The sequence below is a fragment of the Melampsora larici-populina genome (genome assembly GCF_000204055.1).
Source record: "Melampsora larici-populina 98AG31 unplaced genomic scaffold MELLAscaffold_16, whole genome shotgun sequence".
Taxonomy (NCBI): Eukaryota; Fungi; Basidiomycota; class Pucciniomycetes; order Pucciniales; family Melampsoraceae; genus Melampsora; species Melampsora laricis-populina.
Window position 1 is genome coordinate 1,368,978 of NW_006768780.1, and position 17,456 is coordinate 1,386,433.

At 40.2% G+C, this 17,456-nt stretch overlaps 5 protein-coding genes across 5 annotated transcripts; 1 reads left to right on the top strand and 4 right to left on the bottom strand.

Annotated features, from left to right (window-relative positions):
- Positions 1-258: 258 nt before the first annotated feature.
- On the bottom strand, positions 259-910 carry MELLADRAFT_86052 (uncharacterized protein; the record flags this gene model as incomplete). The annotated part of the gene is made up of 2 exons (XM_007409539.1): positions 259-307; positions 384-910. The coding sequence occupies 2 exons, from the start codon at positions 908-910 to the stop codon at positions 259-261; spliced, it is 576 nt and encodes a 191-aa protein (XP_007409601.1).
- Positions 911-1,834: 924 nt separating this feature from the next.
- On the bottom strand, positions 1,835-4,734 carry MELLADRAFT_116381 (uncharacterized protein; the record flags this gene model as incomplete). Its single annotated transcript, XM_007409538.1, has 8 exons — positions 1,835-2,114; positions 2,212-2,342; positions 2,418-2,953; positions 3,019-3,163; positions 3,245-3,366; positions 3,470-3,665; positions 3,735-4,501; positions 4,572-4,734. 8 exons carry the CDS (start codon positions 4,732-4,734, stop codon positions 1,943-1,945), a joined length of 2,232 nt encoding a protein of 743 aa, XP_007409600.1.
- Positions 4,735-7,234: 2,500 nt separating this feature from the next.
- On the bottom strand, positions 7,235-8,070 carry MELLADRAFT_62883 (uncharacterized protein; the record flags this gene model as incomplete). Its single annotated transcript, XM_007409537.1, has 2 exons — positions 7,235-7,729; positions 7,825-8,070. 2 exons carry the CDS (start codon positions 8,068-8,070, stop codon positions 7,235-7,237), a joined length of 741 nt encoding a protein of 246 aa, XP_007409599.1.
- Positions 8,071-9,197: 1,127 nt separating this feature from the next.
- On the top strand, positions 9,198-10,715 carry MELLADRAFT_106165 (uncharacterized protein; the record flags this gene model as incomplete). Its single annotated transcript, XM_007409493.1, has 6 exons — positions 9,198-9,580; positions 9,659-9,798; positions 9,884-10,050; positions 10,140-10,191; positions 10,268-10,556; positions 10,622-10,715. 6 exons carry the CDS (start codon positions 9,198-9,200, stop codon positions 10,713-10,715), a joined length of 1,125 nt encoding a protein of 374 aa, XP_007409555.1.
- Positions 10,716-11,042: 327 nt separating this feature from the next.
- On the bottom strand, positions 11,043-13,185 carry MELLADRAFT_106166 (uncharacterized protein; the record flags this gene model as incomplete). The annotated part of the gene is made up of 11 exons (XM_007409536.1): positions 11,043-11,248; positions 11,310-11,436; positions 11,551-11,565; positions 11,673-11,791; positions 11,921-12,025; positions 12,097-12,203; positions 12,274-12,458; positions 12,532-12,603; positions 12,682-12,743; positions 12,855-12,983; positions 13,089-13,185. The coding sequence occupies 11 exons, from the start codon at positions 13,183-13,185 to the stop codon at positions 11,043-11,045; spliced, it is 1,224 nt and encodes a 407-aa protein (XP_007409598.1).
- Positions 13,186-17,456: the final 4,271 nt, after the last annotated feature.

Here is a 17,456-nt window from a genome sequence, read left to right on the forward strand (position 1 = left end):
TCGAGTGGAACTGTCCCAGGCTCAACAGGTGGCTGATCCCATCCAGAGGCTAGGTATCCTAGGAAGAAAAACATACAACCATTGAATACGTCCTTCTCCTCCGGTTCTAGGTTGGTCCAAGTTGTCCCTAAGTATTGGTTGTGCTCTTTGAAACCTTCTCGGGTGTTCCTTGGTGGCACTGATAGAGGGTAGTCGTTAGTGAGAGTTTTGAAATTGAGAACTCAGGCCGACTTACTGTTTGTGTTAGAACTTTCAATACTATACTTCAGAAAGTTTTGATAAAAGTTTCGTTTCGTTCTGATACTCACTTCATGTCTTAAGTAGAATAAAGGTAAGTATAATGACAACACAAGCAAAGAGTTGATACGTTGTTTCAGACTCACAGGAATTCATTCACTGTCTTTTCGCTGCATTTGGCAGCTAATGCAAGCATTTTCTTGGCACGCCGGTACATGAATTGAAGATTTTTCAATTCTTTTTGGATATCAGATGGGATGTGATTGCGAGTTTTGCGTCCAGTGGCTGAAAGGAGTTCGTTGATAGTGTAAATATCCAAGTCGAGATCCTGGTAGTTTTCAAGTGTGATTTCGTGTTTGAGCCTAGCATTTGAATGAGGTTGACGAGTCTGTGTTTGTGGCTGTGCGCCTGTTGCTGGGTCGTCATGATCATCTTCATCTTGATCCTCCCATGCATTTTCATCCTCTGACGAATCTGAATCGTCAGATTCGTCTGACGATGTCGACGAGTTTGTTTCAGCTGGCGGTTGTTGGTGATTAGTGGATCGCTTGGTGGTTGGTTTAGTGGATCGTTTGGCACGCGAAGAAGGTGGAACAGGTGCGGGTTTTGATTTCTTGGTGTTACAAGTGACTCGTTGGGGCATTTTCCGCTTTTGTGATGCGGGTTGTGCCATGCTTAGTAGAACAATTGATGTACAGGTGGGAAGTTGAAGTGGTGGAAGGGTTGATTGATGATTTGGATGGATGGATGTTGGGTCGGGTGGGGTTATGTGGTATCATATGTAGCAAGTATTATTACATGTGATGTGGATGAATATACATGTGATGTGGACAAATATTACATGTGGAGAGGCGAGGGTACAGTGGGAGGTGTGTGAGGAGTGTGAAAAGATGTGAAAACGGCTGTGAAGAAGGGTGAGGAGATGTGAAAAGTAGTTAAGGACTTTGCATGCGTTTGTGGACTTGTAGCCTGTGAGGTTACGAAAAGATGCATCCTAGCATCTTAGGATGCATCTGCTTGCTTATCTTCGGATCCGCTGCGAGGATACGTCTTATGTTATCCTCGGGTCGGGGCCGAGCTTCAAGTGTACACGAGGTGAAGTGCCCTTAGCAGACATTCATGACTACTTTGTGCTGAGCGCAATTTTCTGTTTTTTGTCAAATGAGTATCAAATTTTGACACCCCAATTTTATTGTGTTTTCTGTGTACCATCTACTATGTTGTTGAGAAAAGGTTCAAGGTCAGAATATCTACCTATTTGAGACATTCTTATGAAAAGATTGATCTAGTCAATCAAATTTGAGGAAAACATGTGATATGCATAGTCTCAACTTTTGAATAGAAATAAAACCACAAACTAAATCTAAGGTTATGCTGAACAACTTGTGATTAATGTTTCTCATTTCAAAGTGTCGATCAAAAAATGACAAATCTTCATATACATAATACCAATCATTTAGAAGACAAAATACATCGAATTGCCCCAGATATTATCCACACCTTGAGGAGACACCAGAGACACTACATTTCTACATTTTACATTGCTTCACAACTCGTGGAGTAAATACATCAGAACCTTCAACCCAGAAGAATATAGAGGAATACAGAAATTCTTAACATCTCATTCCCAAACCTAAATAAAAAAACTGTCTTAAGAAGCGAAAGATACAAAAAAAGAATAGGTTCGATTCACAAGTTATATTTCTTAAAGTTCACTCATCAGATTCGAATCTCCCATTGAATCAGCCAAGGATTTCAACATCCTAGTCTTTTCTCCAATCGATTCTTTATGTCTTAAAATCACTCCCAAAGTAGAATTCATCTCATCTACATTTTCTTTGGTTAATTGTGCTATTCTTCTTTTAGTTTCACTGTGCCTGCTCCCCCCCCCCAACACACAAAGAAACATATACAAAGAAAATCGGTTTTCAGAACGTGGAAATTTTGCAGAGACGTCAGGTGAAAAAAACTTACCTGACTCTCAATGCTTCTACTTCATGTTTCAAAGTCAATTGATTGTTTTCTCTTACACTTTGTAATTCATGAATCCTACGTAAAAGCGAGTCGGTTTGTTCGTTCATCATGCTCATCTCCAAAGAAAATTTCTATATATCATCACAACAAACCAATCAGTTTATCATAATCAAAACACGAGATCCGACCAAATAAAGTTTTCTCACCTCTTTATCTTCTTCAAGTTGTTTAGTGAGTTCTTGAACAGACATCTCCAAAACCTGTAAACCTTCTCTCTTCTCCTGTTCAGTTTCATTAACATTCAAAAGTTTTTCTTCCATAGACAAAACTTGATCACTTAGTCCTAAACGACTGTCAATCGCATTCTTCTTTAGTTGAACCAAAGCAGGTTTGATCTCGATCGTGGGGTCGGGTAATTGATCAGATCCTCCATTCACACTTTGACTAAAGTCAATCTCGTCAAATGGTTCAGGTGCTCGAGGTATTAATCCAAGCTTAACAGCTTTGTTCTGATAGCTCGTGATTAGCTTCTCTAAGCGATCTGATGCTTGTGATGATTTGATTTCCAAATCCATCATCGCTTCTGTTAATTGTAGATGTTTCGTGGCTGCTGCTGCTGCCGATCTTTCTAGTTGCACTCGAGTGGACGAGATCTGTTGTAGTTCGGCATCACTGATGTTTTGTTTCTCGACCTTTACCAGTAAATCAGCTTTCTTGTGTGAGAGATCTTTTAACTTGAGTTCTGTTGAAAATTCCAAGGAATCAGTATCCATCCCAGAATGTAGACTAGCTAGAATAAGCCCATACCTGTCGATCCCAAACTCTTCTGTAATGCCTCGTTTTGTTTCTCAGATTTCACAATTTGATCCTTCATTTTACTGATATAAGTTGAAAATCCTTCAGCATCTCGGGCCAGCTTGGCATGCTCTTTTTGTGATGCTTCTAATGGAGACTGAGAGAGATGACATCATATAGTCAATGCGAAAGCACTTCAAGTCATCGTATATTGTGGTTTCTGGACTTGTATACTCACAGGTCGTGCTTTCTTGCGTGCTGTCTCAGCCTCTTCCATCGCTGCCAATGACTCAGCCTCTTCCATCGCTGCCAATGACTCTAGTTGTTCAATTTCTGATAAGAGCGCATCCCTTTGTCTCTCTGCCAACGATCAGACAGGCAGAAGTCAGCTCTCACATTGCTCAAGAAGATGTCCCACGATATGACAGAGACCGATCCGGATCAGTTCTCATCTACAACTTACGATAAAAGTCCTCAAGTGGTGGTTTATGAAGCTCCCTATCATAGTCATCAGTCTGGAGGAATGAAGGGTATGTACGACCAAGGTACTCTAACCAACGACTAGTCGTTGCCATGGCTTGACAATGCGGGTCTTGCGAGGATGGCTCGCTGTTTGGATCTAGACAAACATGTGGATTCATCATTGCTTCTTCGCGAAGCTTGATAAAACCAATCAGACGTGTCAACCCTGAAAAATGAGTCACATTTGCAAATTGCCGATCACTCACCTTGATGGTCATCACAATCCAGTGTAACATAGCTAGCATCGTTGGCCAAGTATGCATACTACCAGCAGCTTGTAATCCACTCTTAGTGATCGTATCAACAGCAACATACCCCATTTGTTTTAAAAGAGGTATCACTTCATCTTCAAATTTCTTTCCATTCACACCCCAACGGTGCCCTGGATCAGAGCACTGGACTAGATACTTTAAAATGTTTTGAAAGTCTTTATTGGTAGGAGTTTGGAGTGCTTTGATTGTTATGGTTGTATATCCTCTTTCGATTAAAAAATCATAAACATCCTGTTGCCAAGCTGCGATAGTCTTCTTATCTCTCGGTCTCGGATCTTTGCCAAATACTGGTGTACCAAAAATTGGTGCATTAGGTTGATTGTGAGGAGGAAACATCATGCCAGCTGATGAGCTACGTTGAATTGAGTTTTGAAAGTTGGATCTGTTGATGTTCGAACCAGGTGTGACAGGGTAATGAAGTGTAGCATTTGAAGCAAAATCGTTCATGTTACTGTATCGAAGATGAGCATGATCTGGTCTACTTGCAGAGGCAGGCATCCTGGTGGCATTAGGTAGATTTCCGGTACTTGTACTTTGTCGTAATGCATTATATGGAGCCTGATAAATCGACGACCGTCGCGGGTCATTTTGCTGAGAATTCGAACGTTGGTGGTTGGAAGTTTGGGATGAATTGAAGGGCGCGTCCGAGTTTTGAGAGTACTTGGGCTGTGAGTTGCTTGGCAAGTAAGATTGTCGGCTGCCTGAAAAACGTAAATCCGTCGTCAGTATCTGATACATCAGTGATCATTGAAAAAAAAGATAGGAACTTACTCTGGAGACTATTAGTAGAACGCTGAGGTGCTAAGGAGTAGCGAGTGTTTGGGTCTCGGTTGATAGTTTGTGGAACTTGACGTTTCAAAGCTGATGATGGGACAGGAATATGAGAAGAAGCTTGAGGTTCAGTGCTGGCGAGTGTTCTTCGACGTGGGTCCATTCTGATTTGATAAAGAAGTCAATTGTGATATTTTGGCGCGTACTTTTGTGATGTTGAAACTTGAATCGATCGATGACCTTCTTGAAAAATCATCCATTGGATCAGACGCGGGTCCAGCAAAGCTACAACAACCCGAAACATTTGCAGCACACTACTCGACCCACGGAGCTTGGGCGCCAACCCAGTCCTCAAGGCTCACAAGTGTCCACAACCATCAGTAGAGCACAGGCAGTTGAATTCACGGATAACTACTCGAACCATGAAATGGAACTACTTGGTATTTTACTTGCTTCCGAACTTGCTAATGAAATCTTCTCTACACAGCGCCCACCACCTAAACACCTAGCCATTTTCAGCGACAACCAAGGCGCAATCCAACTGGTCCAAGATATACCGAAAACAACAACTGGACAACACTTATTAATCAAAATTCGTACTCAACTAATGCGGATCCCCCCCCTAGCTGAAATAAAGCTATACTGGACCCCAGGTCATAAAGGAGTTGAATTAAACGAATTAGCTGACGAAATAGCAGGTACCACAGCAGAAAATCAGGACTCACCGATTCAAATACCGACAAGCTTAGGAAGTCTAAAAAGAAGAACAAGAACAAATTTCAGCATCAAGAACTTCACATTCATCCCTGGGAAAAACGCCTTCACCACGAATCCAAAAATGATCACAGAAGGCCTTGAGAACCTTGAAAAGGGCAGCGCAGCGGCCATATTCCAACTTAGAGCGGGGTTCAGCCCTCTCAATGACCATCTATTCAAAAGAAACCTAACTGACTCCCCCTTGTGCGAAACGTGCAAACTTAGAGAAAATACTAATCACTATCTTCTATATTGTAGACGTTATTCAAGAGCCCGAAAGAGATTCAGAACGAAAATGAAAGAAGATGGTATCAGAGTAAATTGGAACAATACCAATAAACTCCTAGATTCACCAAAACTCTTTCCACTATTATCAGAGTTTATTTTAAAGACTAAAAGATTTGTACATGTTCACTCCTATTTACAGGACCTAGACCAAGGAGATCGGCCACGGAGCAAGGGACGAATTGACACACGACGAAGATCAACTGATTCATAATCAATCTCAAAACCGCCCATAAATGCCCATGTAACTGGGATAGATTGAAAAACATCAGAAAGGCGTGCTGTCTAATCTTGTTACAGAGTTCGCCGGATACTACCGGCGAGGCAGTCTCAAAAAAAAAATGTCATCCTAAACCGCCCATAAATGCCCATGTAACTGGGATGGATTGAAAAACATCAGAAAGGCGTACTGTTTAATCTCGTTACAGAGTTTGGCGGACCCTACCGTCATGACAGTTTAACCAAAGCTCAACTTTTGTTGTCTTTAACACAAATCAAATGAACCAAAATAGGTCACACTCTCATAGTGGAAAAGAGATTAAATTCATCTCCATATTTACAAATTTTTTTAAAAAAAAAAAAAAAAAAGAGTACGATAAAAGATGAAGTGATCTAAAACATTGAATGTCAATAAAATCCCTTGCTCCGACTAGAAGGCCGAATCCTCCAAGGTACACTAGTCCTTTTCATTGTAACTTGTTCAGTTAGTGTTTTATGCAATTAAGCCAAACGCACTTAAAAAAAAAAAAAAAAAAAAAAAATCACTCTTCCTCACTCTCCCCATCCCAACGCGTTATCTGTTCGGGGATAATTATTTCTTCACTCAAGTCGTGGCTCTAATCATTCAACTCTCAATCCTTAATCAGTTTTCTCCTGAAGATTAGTATCCTATGCCGTACCCATTCTGAAGTACAGTGCGGTGGGATAAAACCCGCGTATGAATCGTCAAGTGGATAAGACAGAGATCAAGATTCTCTCCTCAAAAATCAGCAATTGAATAAGGCAAATTCATAGAGGGACTTTTATATAATACCGATGAAATGTGAATAGATCATAGTAGTCAGATCTCATGAATGACATATTAGCACAGGCTGTTGGTGAGAATAGAAAGTCAACCCGCTGAAGAGCATTGGTCCCCTTGAAGGTTGTGGTAATCTCATGTCTGACTGAAAACATTCAGAAGGCTTAAAAATTCTTCAAAAGGTGTGAAATTGATGATTGATAAACAGAATACAATGTACTGCGAGTAATTACAAAACAACAGAACATACTACAAATAAGTTAATATATGAATGATTTAAAATACAAGATCAAAGTTCAATTTTTTCATATTCAAGTATAACATTCAAGTATAACATCAAAGAATCAAAATAAAATAATCATATCATATAAAACCTCTATCTTCATAAAACAACACTTGCACAGTTTTCCTTTGTAATGATTTACTTATCAACAATGAAAATGAAGGAATTGAGGAAAACAAAACAAAAAATGGTAGAGAGACTGAAAAAAGAAAGAGAGACGATGTGCAAAAAGGGAGATGAAAGAAAAAAAGAAAGATACAAAGACACAAGAGATAAGTAGAGGTCTCCTTTAAATTAACAATAGAACTCTTCATGATCTTATTCAGATGCACTCCAATAACTATTACTCTCCGCTTCATCAGTACCAATATCACAAAGTCGACTCAAATGCAGGATCAACGCTCTATTCAATGCGTTCCCAAATCGAACTGTATCATTTGGGCCTGGAATCTCGAATGGATAACGTTTAACTATTTCGACTTCTGCAACAGTTGTCCTTCTACCCATCAATATCATGCTAGGTCGGCTGCCCCCAGGAAGAGAATTTGTGACTCCATCGATTGTAGGAGTTGGCCTCTTCGGAATCGCTGAGTTGGGTAAACTACCAAATCTCGACATGTTGGGACGTAGGCATTGCTTACCGGCTAATCTTGTCCCTCGATTCATGACTTGATCCCAAGGAGTCAAGTCAGGTCTGATAGGTGTTGAAGATTGAGTTAAAATTGCGGCCGGTGTAGTTAATGCGGACCCTGATGTAGTCGCAGTCGTAGGAGTCGGAGCCAAATCATCGTTCAAGCCTTCATTTTCCCAGAACTAAAAAATCATCATGAAATCAAAATCAAAATTAGAAACCGAAAATGTTCGATTGAGATCAAACAAAGAAAGTTTTTGTGCGAAAATTATCTTACCATTTCACAAGAGGTGGGTCTAATCACCGTCTTTCTACGATTCTTCTTATCAAGAAAAGTAGAAAGTGGTGATATAGAAGATAAAAGTTTCATTTGATTGAAATCTTTCATATCCTTTTCAGAAACTCGTGAAACTGAAGTTGATGGTTTAATGATAGAGGAAGAAATCATATCAAAAACCACACCGCTTGATCTTATAGCTTGAACACCTGCAGCTAGTTTCGAGGGGCTATCATGTTGAGTCATCGTTGGCTAGAAGAAAAAAATAAACCAATTATCAGCTTTCGAACGTCCACAAATTCATCATCATCAACTTTCAATCACGTACAATTGGAATGGAGAGTGTGGTATGGTTTGCTTTGTAAGATTGAGTTCGGGTATCAATGTGCTGGAACTGCAAACTGTCGAATAAATTTTTCTTAACAAAAAGAGAGTAATTTGAAACGCGTGTAGAAGGAATGACAAGAAAAGACTTGGGTAACGATCAGGCCAAAATAAGGATAACGAAGTTTCTTACAAAACAATAAGTTAAACAAATGATTTTATGATTGTGATAGAAAGGAGTGAAGTGAGAATCGGGTGGAAGAATGAGAGTGAGACTGAGCTATTTAACCTTGGATGTGAGTTATCTCATCGACTCTCGAAGTCCTTCAGTTGTCCACTATGTGGTGCGACTTGATAATAGGCACGCCGTTTTATAGATCATCACATAACCATACTCCACAACTTCATCATGCCCTGGTATGTAGACAGGGCAAAAGAAAGGTGAGAAGCGCGCCTACCATTTTTCCCTGAAGGATGGATAACGTGCAGTGATTTTTCTTACAACACCTCCCTCATTGAAAATCAAACCCAGCTGCAGCATGAGACGTCCTGGGAATGGCGGGCCAGTCCCTTGTGCCTCGGACGTTGCTTGTGATACTGGAAACCTGGGCACGATAATACACTGTCTACTTTGAATATGAAGTAGGTGATACAATGCATTGGGAGGATACAATTATCTTTCGCCTTCTCAAAGTCCAATGTTGATCTTTCTATTTTCTGGCGACGTGGTGAAGGGAATTATGAACAAGGTGCCTTGCTCAGGTCCAGAGCCAACAGTCCTTGAGCTTCTTATCAAGCTTTTCAATTCCGCCAATCAGTGCTGTCTGTACCTGATTCTGTTCCTGGTGACCATTGAGAGAGGTTATCGCTCACTCAAATCACATTTAAATAGAGTGTAGCTGTCCAATCCAACTGTGTCGCCTTTTCTTCATCTTTCCATCAGCTATACCATTCTCACTCTTATCCTTCTTGAATTATCGTCTCCGCTTTTCAACTAAGCCTTTTACTTATCACTCAATTCCATCTCAACGAGACCCTCGATAAACACAATGTTTACCACTCAATTCTCATCTGTCCACCGCACTCCAATCTTACCAGCGGCAGATTTCATCTCTCCCAACCCAAAACGTTCAGGTTTTATTTTCAGTTCAAGTGATTTAGAGAAATTACCAAATTATGATGCTACAACTCCCATTCTTAATTATCAACCTCAATTTCCTATATCACTACCATCACCCATCATTATCAATCAGCCTATATTAGAGCAGTTGAATTCCAATTCAGAGTTTTCAACTACCACACCTTCAGGTCAAGATAATTTGAATGATGCTATGAAATGTAAAGTCTTGGATGGGTATGGTAAGTCATACGAGTTTAGTCAACTCATAGACAGAAAATCACCTACAGTGGTGATTTTTATTAGAAACTTTAGGTGAGCTTGTTTCCAAACATCTCAAAATGATCATTCATCGATTCAACGTTTGCTAACTTTTTCCAATCTTTTATCTAGATGTGCATTTTGTCAATCATATATCCAAAATTTGTCAACTATTGTAAATGAACGTGAAGAGTATGGATCCATCAGATCAGCTGGCATAAAAGTTGTTATCATTGGTCTTGGGAGCCATTCGATGATCTTGAAATACGGCGGTGAGTAATCTCTCTCTCTCAACAACAGATCAAATTCGGAGTGGAGGTATCCACAGATTTCTGATTCATGCTTTTTTGACAACAGCTCTCTTCAAGTGTCCTTACCCGATCTATACAGACGCATCCGAGTCAAATGAACTCTACGGGGCTCTTGGAATGAGCAAAAGAAGTTCAGAAAGTGGCCCTGAAAGTAACAAAGGGGATTACTTAGATGCCATGTCCAATCTCGAACTCTTTAGATACGGTGTTAAGGTGAGCAGGATTGAATTCATTGCATTCTCCCTTTTTCATCACCTTTTTGTATTCTTAACTTAAGTCTAACTTTTGTGACATTTCATCAGAACTCATTGAGATTACCAGCATTGAAATCTTGCGGGGATTTGAAACAGCTAGGTAAATAGACGGCATCATTTGATTACCAAAATTTTATCTTGCTTTCAACTGATACTTGTGAATTATAAAAATATAGGAGGAGAGTTTATCTTCGAACCGGTACCTACCTTCAATTCCTCAAGGGTACCTCTCAAGCTCAACGCCTTCGAAGTGAAGGCATTAACAAATTTCAGCTTAGGACCATCGCCGCTCTATGCCGCCAAACCTCTCGTTACAAAGTCGGCGAGAGTAAACTTATCGTTCGATCGTTCTTCAAGTTTCATCTCGCCAACTGAACAAGAGTTTTTACCGATTCCGATTGTAACCGGGTTACCTGTTACGAAGAGTACGGTAGACATTCATTGCAAATTTGTTCATCGAATGAGGTAAGCGATATGATATAATTTATAATGCAAAAGAAACTTAAATACGTTGTTCTCTTGAATTTTAGCTTCACAAGGGATCATTCGTCTTTGTACGACTTATTTGGTCAAGCAGGTATCAGATTAAGTTCTAATCCGAAAAAAACTTTAGATTGGCTCTGAGCTTTTATGTGACGTTCAATACCTTTTAATGTTGTTTTCTTACTTCCTTGTAGTATTTAGCATGTTTACATCTTGCTCAGGTCTCATTTCGCTTCTCTAATACATGTTCATCAATCAGGCCCTTATTAGACTTATTTTTATTTCATACTAGAATCTTGTTCCTCATTAAATTAATCCTACAAAACAATTTTTTTGTGAAACTTTTGCATCAACATTTCGTATTGGTGATTCGAAAGAAAATTGAAATATAATCCGATCAATCAGGTTGAATTTTTGTCAATCACTTAAATTAACAAAAGGATTAAACCTGTTCCTTTGTAAAGCCATTCAAGAGTCAGATCCGATAGGTACAACAGTCGCAGTCCCGTTAGGAAACCTAGGTAAATTGATTCTAGACCCTTTAATCACTTTATCTAAAACCATCATACCCCAAACGATCCCACTAGTAGCAACAAAAATTGAAATGGTCACTACGATTATAAAACCAAAAGGAGCTTCTTCATAACCATGGGTTAAATTCATTCCAAACATACCTAACCCAAAATCATTCATGTTAAAATATTGTTGAACATTTTGTGGATGATTGAAACGTACCTCCAACTAAAGCTGCACCTCCTACTCCACAGGTGAAGATTCCTACTCTGGTTTCCATGGCTGTGAGTGTATTATGAATATGGTTGTGGTTTAAATCGATCAATTCTCCCGTGATTTTGATGTGATACTGAAAGAAAGAAAAGGCAAAAGAGTTTTGTTAGAATTAGATTGTATCGGTATAGCTTCTGAGGGGTTTCCGTGTTGAGGGTGATGGTCAATGAAAATGAATTGATTGACTCACAATAGTTAGTTCAGCCTAGGTTGAATTCGATAGAGACAGGACAGAAATAGATTGATAAGTTCAAGAAATGATCGATGAGGGATGAGCAAAATCTGAGGCAACCAAGAGACTTTGATGCTTACTTTTTCTTTTAAATCTTCCAAAAACCGAAAACATGATTCTAATAAGATTTCTAATTCGGTAGAGGTGTAGTTTTGATGATCAACTGGATTGGATAAATGCAAGCTATGTAAAATTGACTCTATTTAAAATCAAAAGTCAGCTTCCACAAAGATGAAGGGAAACGAAAAAAAAATGTTGATTGAATAATCGTGGTGGATGGGAAAAGAGTTAAATGCCTCTTTTTATAGACAATTTTAGCTGAACTAACCTTTTTCTAAAATCCATTTGAAACAATTGATGATCTTTTGAATTTTTGCTAATAAATGATCGATTTGATGTGAAAGTAATAGTAAATTTTTTTGACCTTCAGCTTCTACAAATCAGCAAAAGAACGTGACGTTATCAGAATCAGTTGATAGGCTGTAAGTGAAGTATAAATCTTACGAATTTTAGCGTTCAAAGTATCTATAAGAGTAAGAACTTCTGCATTCATGTGAGCATACTCATTTTCTAATCCACAACAAACCGTATCCAAACAACAAGCAAGTGCTCTAAATCAAACAAAAAAGTAAAGATGAGCAAGATGGATAAAGGATACCTGATCAAACTTTTGAAACTCACCTGAATTCGTATGGTATAAGATTCTCTTTTTCATGTGAAGATTGAAATTGGTCATTGATAGAAGAAAGTTGATAAATTAATTGACTCCGATCAAAAAAAGTGGTATTATTTTCTGCAGTGAGATTTTCTCCGAAGATTAAAATAGAATCAATCGTAATTAATGCTCTTAAATTCAAGATATTCAACTGAAATTCAGAAAAAAGAAGCGGTCAGCGATTAAAGGAATAGTTAGTTTCACGTTTTTATCAAGGGACTCACAATGATGACAGTACCGCTGTTTATAATCAAGGGTACATTAGCACGTGAATCAAAGTCTCTTAAATCGCTGAACTGCAGAACCGTGGGTCAAGTAGACAAATGTCAACATCAGGTGAAGTAAGATTTATCGAGATGGCTTGCTGAACGTACTTTCAGTCCATATAGTTCGCATAATTCACTTCTTGTAAGTGTTTCGACGATCCCCACTCTACCTAAAAAGATCCAAGAAAGAGTCAATAGAGCAATAAGTATATATCTATGATGTTTGAATGATCCGTGTGATCAAATTCAGTAAGATTGCCACATAGGATGTTGGAACTAACCAAATTCATCAATTTTCTTAAATCTTTCATTTTGATTTCTGCTCCAATCTTTCATCCTTAAGGATCCAAAAGCATTTCCAGTGACAGCTTTGTTAACCGCATTCTTTTTTTCTACGGAGAAATCCTGTTCTGATTCACTCAAAAACAAACAAATTTCAATTTTAAAATTGACAAAAAATGATAAAAACTTTCCCGTGTTCTGAGGATGTTTGAAAGAGGGATATATCGACGTACCACTAAAAGCAGATGGAGACCAACCAGAGCTAGTCAATTGAATATCAACTTTGTTTTCTACTACAAGGAAATTATTATTGTCTTGAATTCCTTTCATCGCTAATAGAAACACAATTCAAAATGAAGATTGTGAGCATGAAACACTTTAATAAGTAAAACAAACACAGAATGAAGACTTTTGTTGGGGAAACTTGCCCATGAAATGAAGAGTGTTTTTTCTTGATTTGAATTGTCAAAAAACCATCAAGAAAAAAGGAATCAAAGAGAAACGTTTTGAATAACCTGTGATTGTTGAAAAATTGATGAAAGAAAGTGGAATAATTGAAAAAAGTCTGTTTTCGTTGAAAAAGGTTCAATCTTGCAAAAGCCCAGCTTTTCTTTATCTTAACCTTGATATGATCAGAAGAAAAAAAGTGGACGAAACAAGTGGTGTAAGATGGGAATCCTCAGATTCAAAGAAAACCCTCTATATAATTGTCTAAAGGCCAAGCGACACAAACACCTCGATGAAGAAAAAGGATTTATCAAGATGCCAAGCGGTAACTGCATACAACTGTATCGAAAGTGTCGATAAAACCAACGATTTCATGAAAGAGTTCGTTTCCAACTTGTCGTAAGATGCCAAGTGATCCGAATTCAAGTTCATGAACCAGCCTAGATAAAATTAGATAATCAAAAATTTATAACTAGTTATCCAAAGTGTGTCTTCAAGTCATCTGCCCAATTGCCGAGCAGTATATATCGGCGTTTCATCCCGCAAGGTGAACTTGAACATCGTAAGCAGCCTCTTGAGGGTTTCGCTCTGCTCAAAATTCATTCCACATCGAGTTGGCAAATGAACAGACTCAAACCAGCGTTCCGAAAAAAACTGGTTTGGCGGAGACAAACGAATAAGATAGCAACACAAAACCATGTTTCCGGCCTTGGGGCAACTTCAAGTGCCACTAGAGCCCACGGGGTACGCGTTGAACGAATGAGCACAAAAGACCTTGACGTTCATGACTCTTCATGAACTCAGGCTCAATCTTTTTTTCTGTTTGTTGTCAGTCCGCGCTAGGGGTATGACCCGGCCCCGCACTTCCAGGGCCGGCCCTGGGGCCGGGTCAAAACCGGCCTCGGCCACGAGGTGCCTCAGATGGCTAGCGGGCAGGCACGGGCAGGCCCTGGGTCGGGCCTGCCTTTAGGCCCGGGGCGGGCCAGCTGTTTGTGAGGGGGTTCGAGGACACAAATTGAGTTAATTGAGCAAAAAAACCAAGACAAAAACAAAAAATTCTTTGTAAATAAGGACACAAATGAGCGTGAAGAAACAATAAACAAACAAAAGACCATTAAAGAATGTAGAGAAAACAATAAATAAGTTTAGAATAGAAAAAAAAGACAAGCCAAACTACGTGGAAAGAATAGTCCCCCACGACTTGAGACAAATCTTTGCTTCAAAGTTCTGATTGGTCATCTGTGATCGATAATCAGACATCACCCTTGAACCAGCTGAAAATATCCTTTCTGAAGGACCACCCGAAGCAGGAATAGCAAGCATTACCATAGCCATCCGAGCAAGGATTGGCCAGTTTGAGCGATTAGTTTTCCAGAATACTAAAATATTGGTACGTTCATCCACAAGAGGGGCAAGAAGGTACTCCCTCACTTCATCTTCAAGTTGAACACATTTGCGACGTTTGATAAAGTGGTGTGGTCTATCATTGTCATCTTCGAGCACAGGGTCTGATTCGACGATTTCGATCTCAGGATCGAGAGGGGGTTTGAATTGGCGAGCTTGCTCGGTAAAGTAATTGATGAGTTGATCTTTGTCAAATCCGAGTTCTTCTAAAGTAAAAGCAGTCACAGCATTGAGCTTTCGGCAAGGGTCGAGAATTGGGGAACATATGTAAACAGGCTTCTTCAAAGCTAATGTGGAATATCAGACGAGTTTCTTGACCATAGGACGAATTGCTGCCTTCAAGTTGGTACAATCAGATGCACCCCATGCCTATGATTGGTAAAAAGATTGGTTAGATATTGTGTAAATATCAATAAGTTGTTAAGGAAAGAAAAACTTACTTTTTCGAGTTTTTCAATGAGCCATTGATAGTCGGGCATTGCTCGTGAGAAGGTGGGATAGTCATCGGTTTCAATTTCCTTGATCACAATCGCAAGAGGTCGGAGAAACTTGACTAAGTGGCCAACCAAAATCCATTCATCTTCAGTTAGGAGGTAAGGCTCCAAAGAATCGTTGATGTTACAATAGTACTGAAGCACTTTCTTCAGTTCAAAAAATTGTTCAAGAGAGTAATAAGTTGAAGACCATTGAGTTGAAACCTTGTGAATGAGTCCGACCTTTCGAGGCTGTGAGGAAGTAGCAATACACTGATCGAGAGCCTGTCTGAGCTGGGTGCTTAATCGGACACGCTTATGGAAACCTCGGATTCGAGTGAGGATGGAGTGAACTTCAAGATGAGGGGTGGGTTCAATTAAGGAAAGGGTACCATCAGGAAGATTGTTATCTTGAGGAAGTTGTGGATCTAAAGCGCTAAGAGGATCAGGGGGAGTTTTGCTGTCAAAGATCGAGACTCCGGCTTTGGCGACTAGATTGATCACATGCGCAACACAGCCATGGAGGTTCTTCTCAGGATCGAAATGAGGTATGAGCTGTTTGAGTTCTCAACCCATGGTAAGATTGTTTGAAGCGTTATCAGCAGTAATGCAGTAGAGTTTATCGGTGATACTAAATTGATCTAATGTGTGCTTCATGAGAGCAGCCATGTTTTTACCAGTATGGGCTCCATCGATCTCCTTCAAAGCCAAAACAACCGATTGCATTGAAAAGTCCTCAGTCATCCAGTGTGCCGTGATTCCAAGCATTGGTACACTACTTGGTGAAGTCCAAGCATCACAAGTGATGCTGATGAAGTCCAATGAAGCAAAGAGGGAAGTGAGACGGTTGCGAGCAAGACGGAATTGAGAGATGATACCGTCGGTGATGGCGGTTTGTTTTGACAGAAGCGGGGCAACAGCTGGGTTGATCCAGGATAAAAGCTCGCGGAAGGAAGGGGCATCAACGAGAGAAACTGGGAGTTCTTGATTAACGATAAGCCGGATAACTACATTCGTGAGGTTTCTCCTGTTAAGAGATCCCATCTTGACAAAAAAAGAAATGTATGAGATAAAAGAAGGAAAGTATGAGAAAAGTTGATTAAAGAGTTGAAAACAAATAAAATGACTTACACTACTAGTCTTTCCACTTGCAGAAAAGGCTGTAAGGGTTTGTTGAGAGGTGTCGATCGAAGCAACAATGCCATGAGCACGCAAGAGATGGCGGCTCATGGATTTGGTACTTCCAGTCTTATCGATGGCAATCGATTCTTGAGACACGACAACAGGGGCCTCCAAGTCTGGAACCGTGTCAACACGACCTTTGTTGGCACGGCAGACATTTGAGGTGGTGCCGTCCCTGAACGTTACGGTTGAGAAATACTGCCACACCCAAGAGGTACGGTTGGTGGCAGTATGTTCGGATTTGACGGCACTAGCCACCGCGGAGACTGAGTCGGATGGTGCAATAGAGTTAGAAGTCGTACTGGAGGTGGTGGACATGTTGGTGTTGGCTCGTGGATCAGTGGTGGGTTGTGGATCGGTGACCTCACGACAAAGGCTTCGTCGTGACATTTGGGTGGATGCGCGTTGGATATAAAGGGTGGGGTGTGAAAGGCCGCAAGGGTATACGGCAAAGGGGTGGAAGGTGTCTCAACAACCCTTTCACCCTTTCGTTGGGGCAGGATTTCACGGCGGCCCCGGCCCCGGGTGGCCCTGGAACAGGGCCTTTGGCTCTATCATCAGGTTAGGGCTAGGGCCCCGGGCCGAGCCCCGTGATGAATTCAAAACCCCTCGGGCAGACTTGGCAGGGCAGGGCCAGGGCCGGGTCATACCCCTAGTCCGCGCACACAAGCGGTGTCGGGTTCTATTTAGATACCCCAGCCAGTTGTCAAAAAGCTCCGCTTTCAACAAACTATGGTCTCTTCTTTCTTAACATGTTTAGATGGGAGCGTAACCGTATCAGTCTTTTTCTGAGACTAACTCGCTCTGAGACTATCCTGAGACAAACAAAAAAGTAAACCGGATGGTGGCTTTTTGTACACTGTCTGTACAGGCTGGTGGCAACTGGTACATATGTATGAAGACTTGAACAAATTCATCATTAAGACTTCAAAGAAGCTGTTAACACTTCGATAACCTCATCAAGAATCAAGAACCTTTGTCGAGTCATCCATGTGCACCTTATATCTATACCTTCAGACTCACTCCAATCCCCCTGAACATTTCAAGGGGGTTCTATCGCTACAACCACTTACATATCAAAGTATTGATAATGAA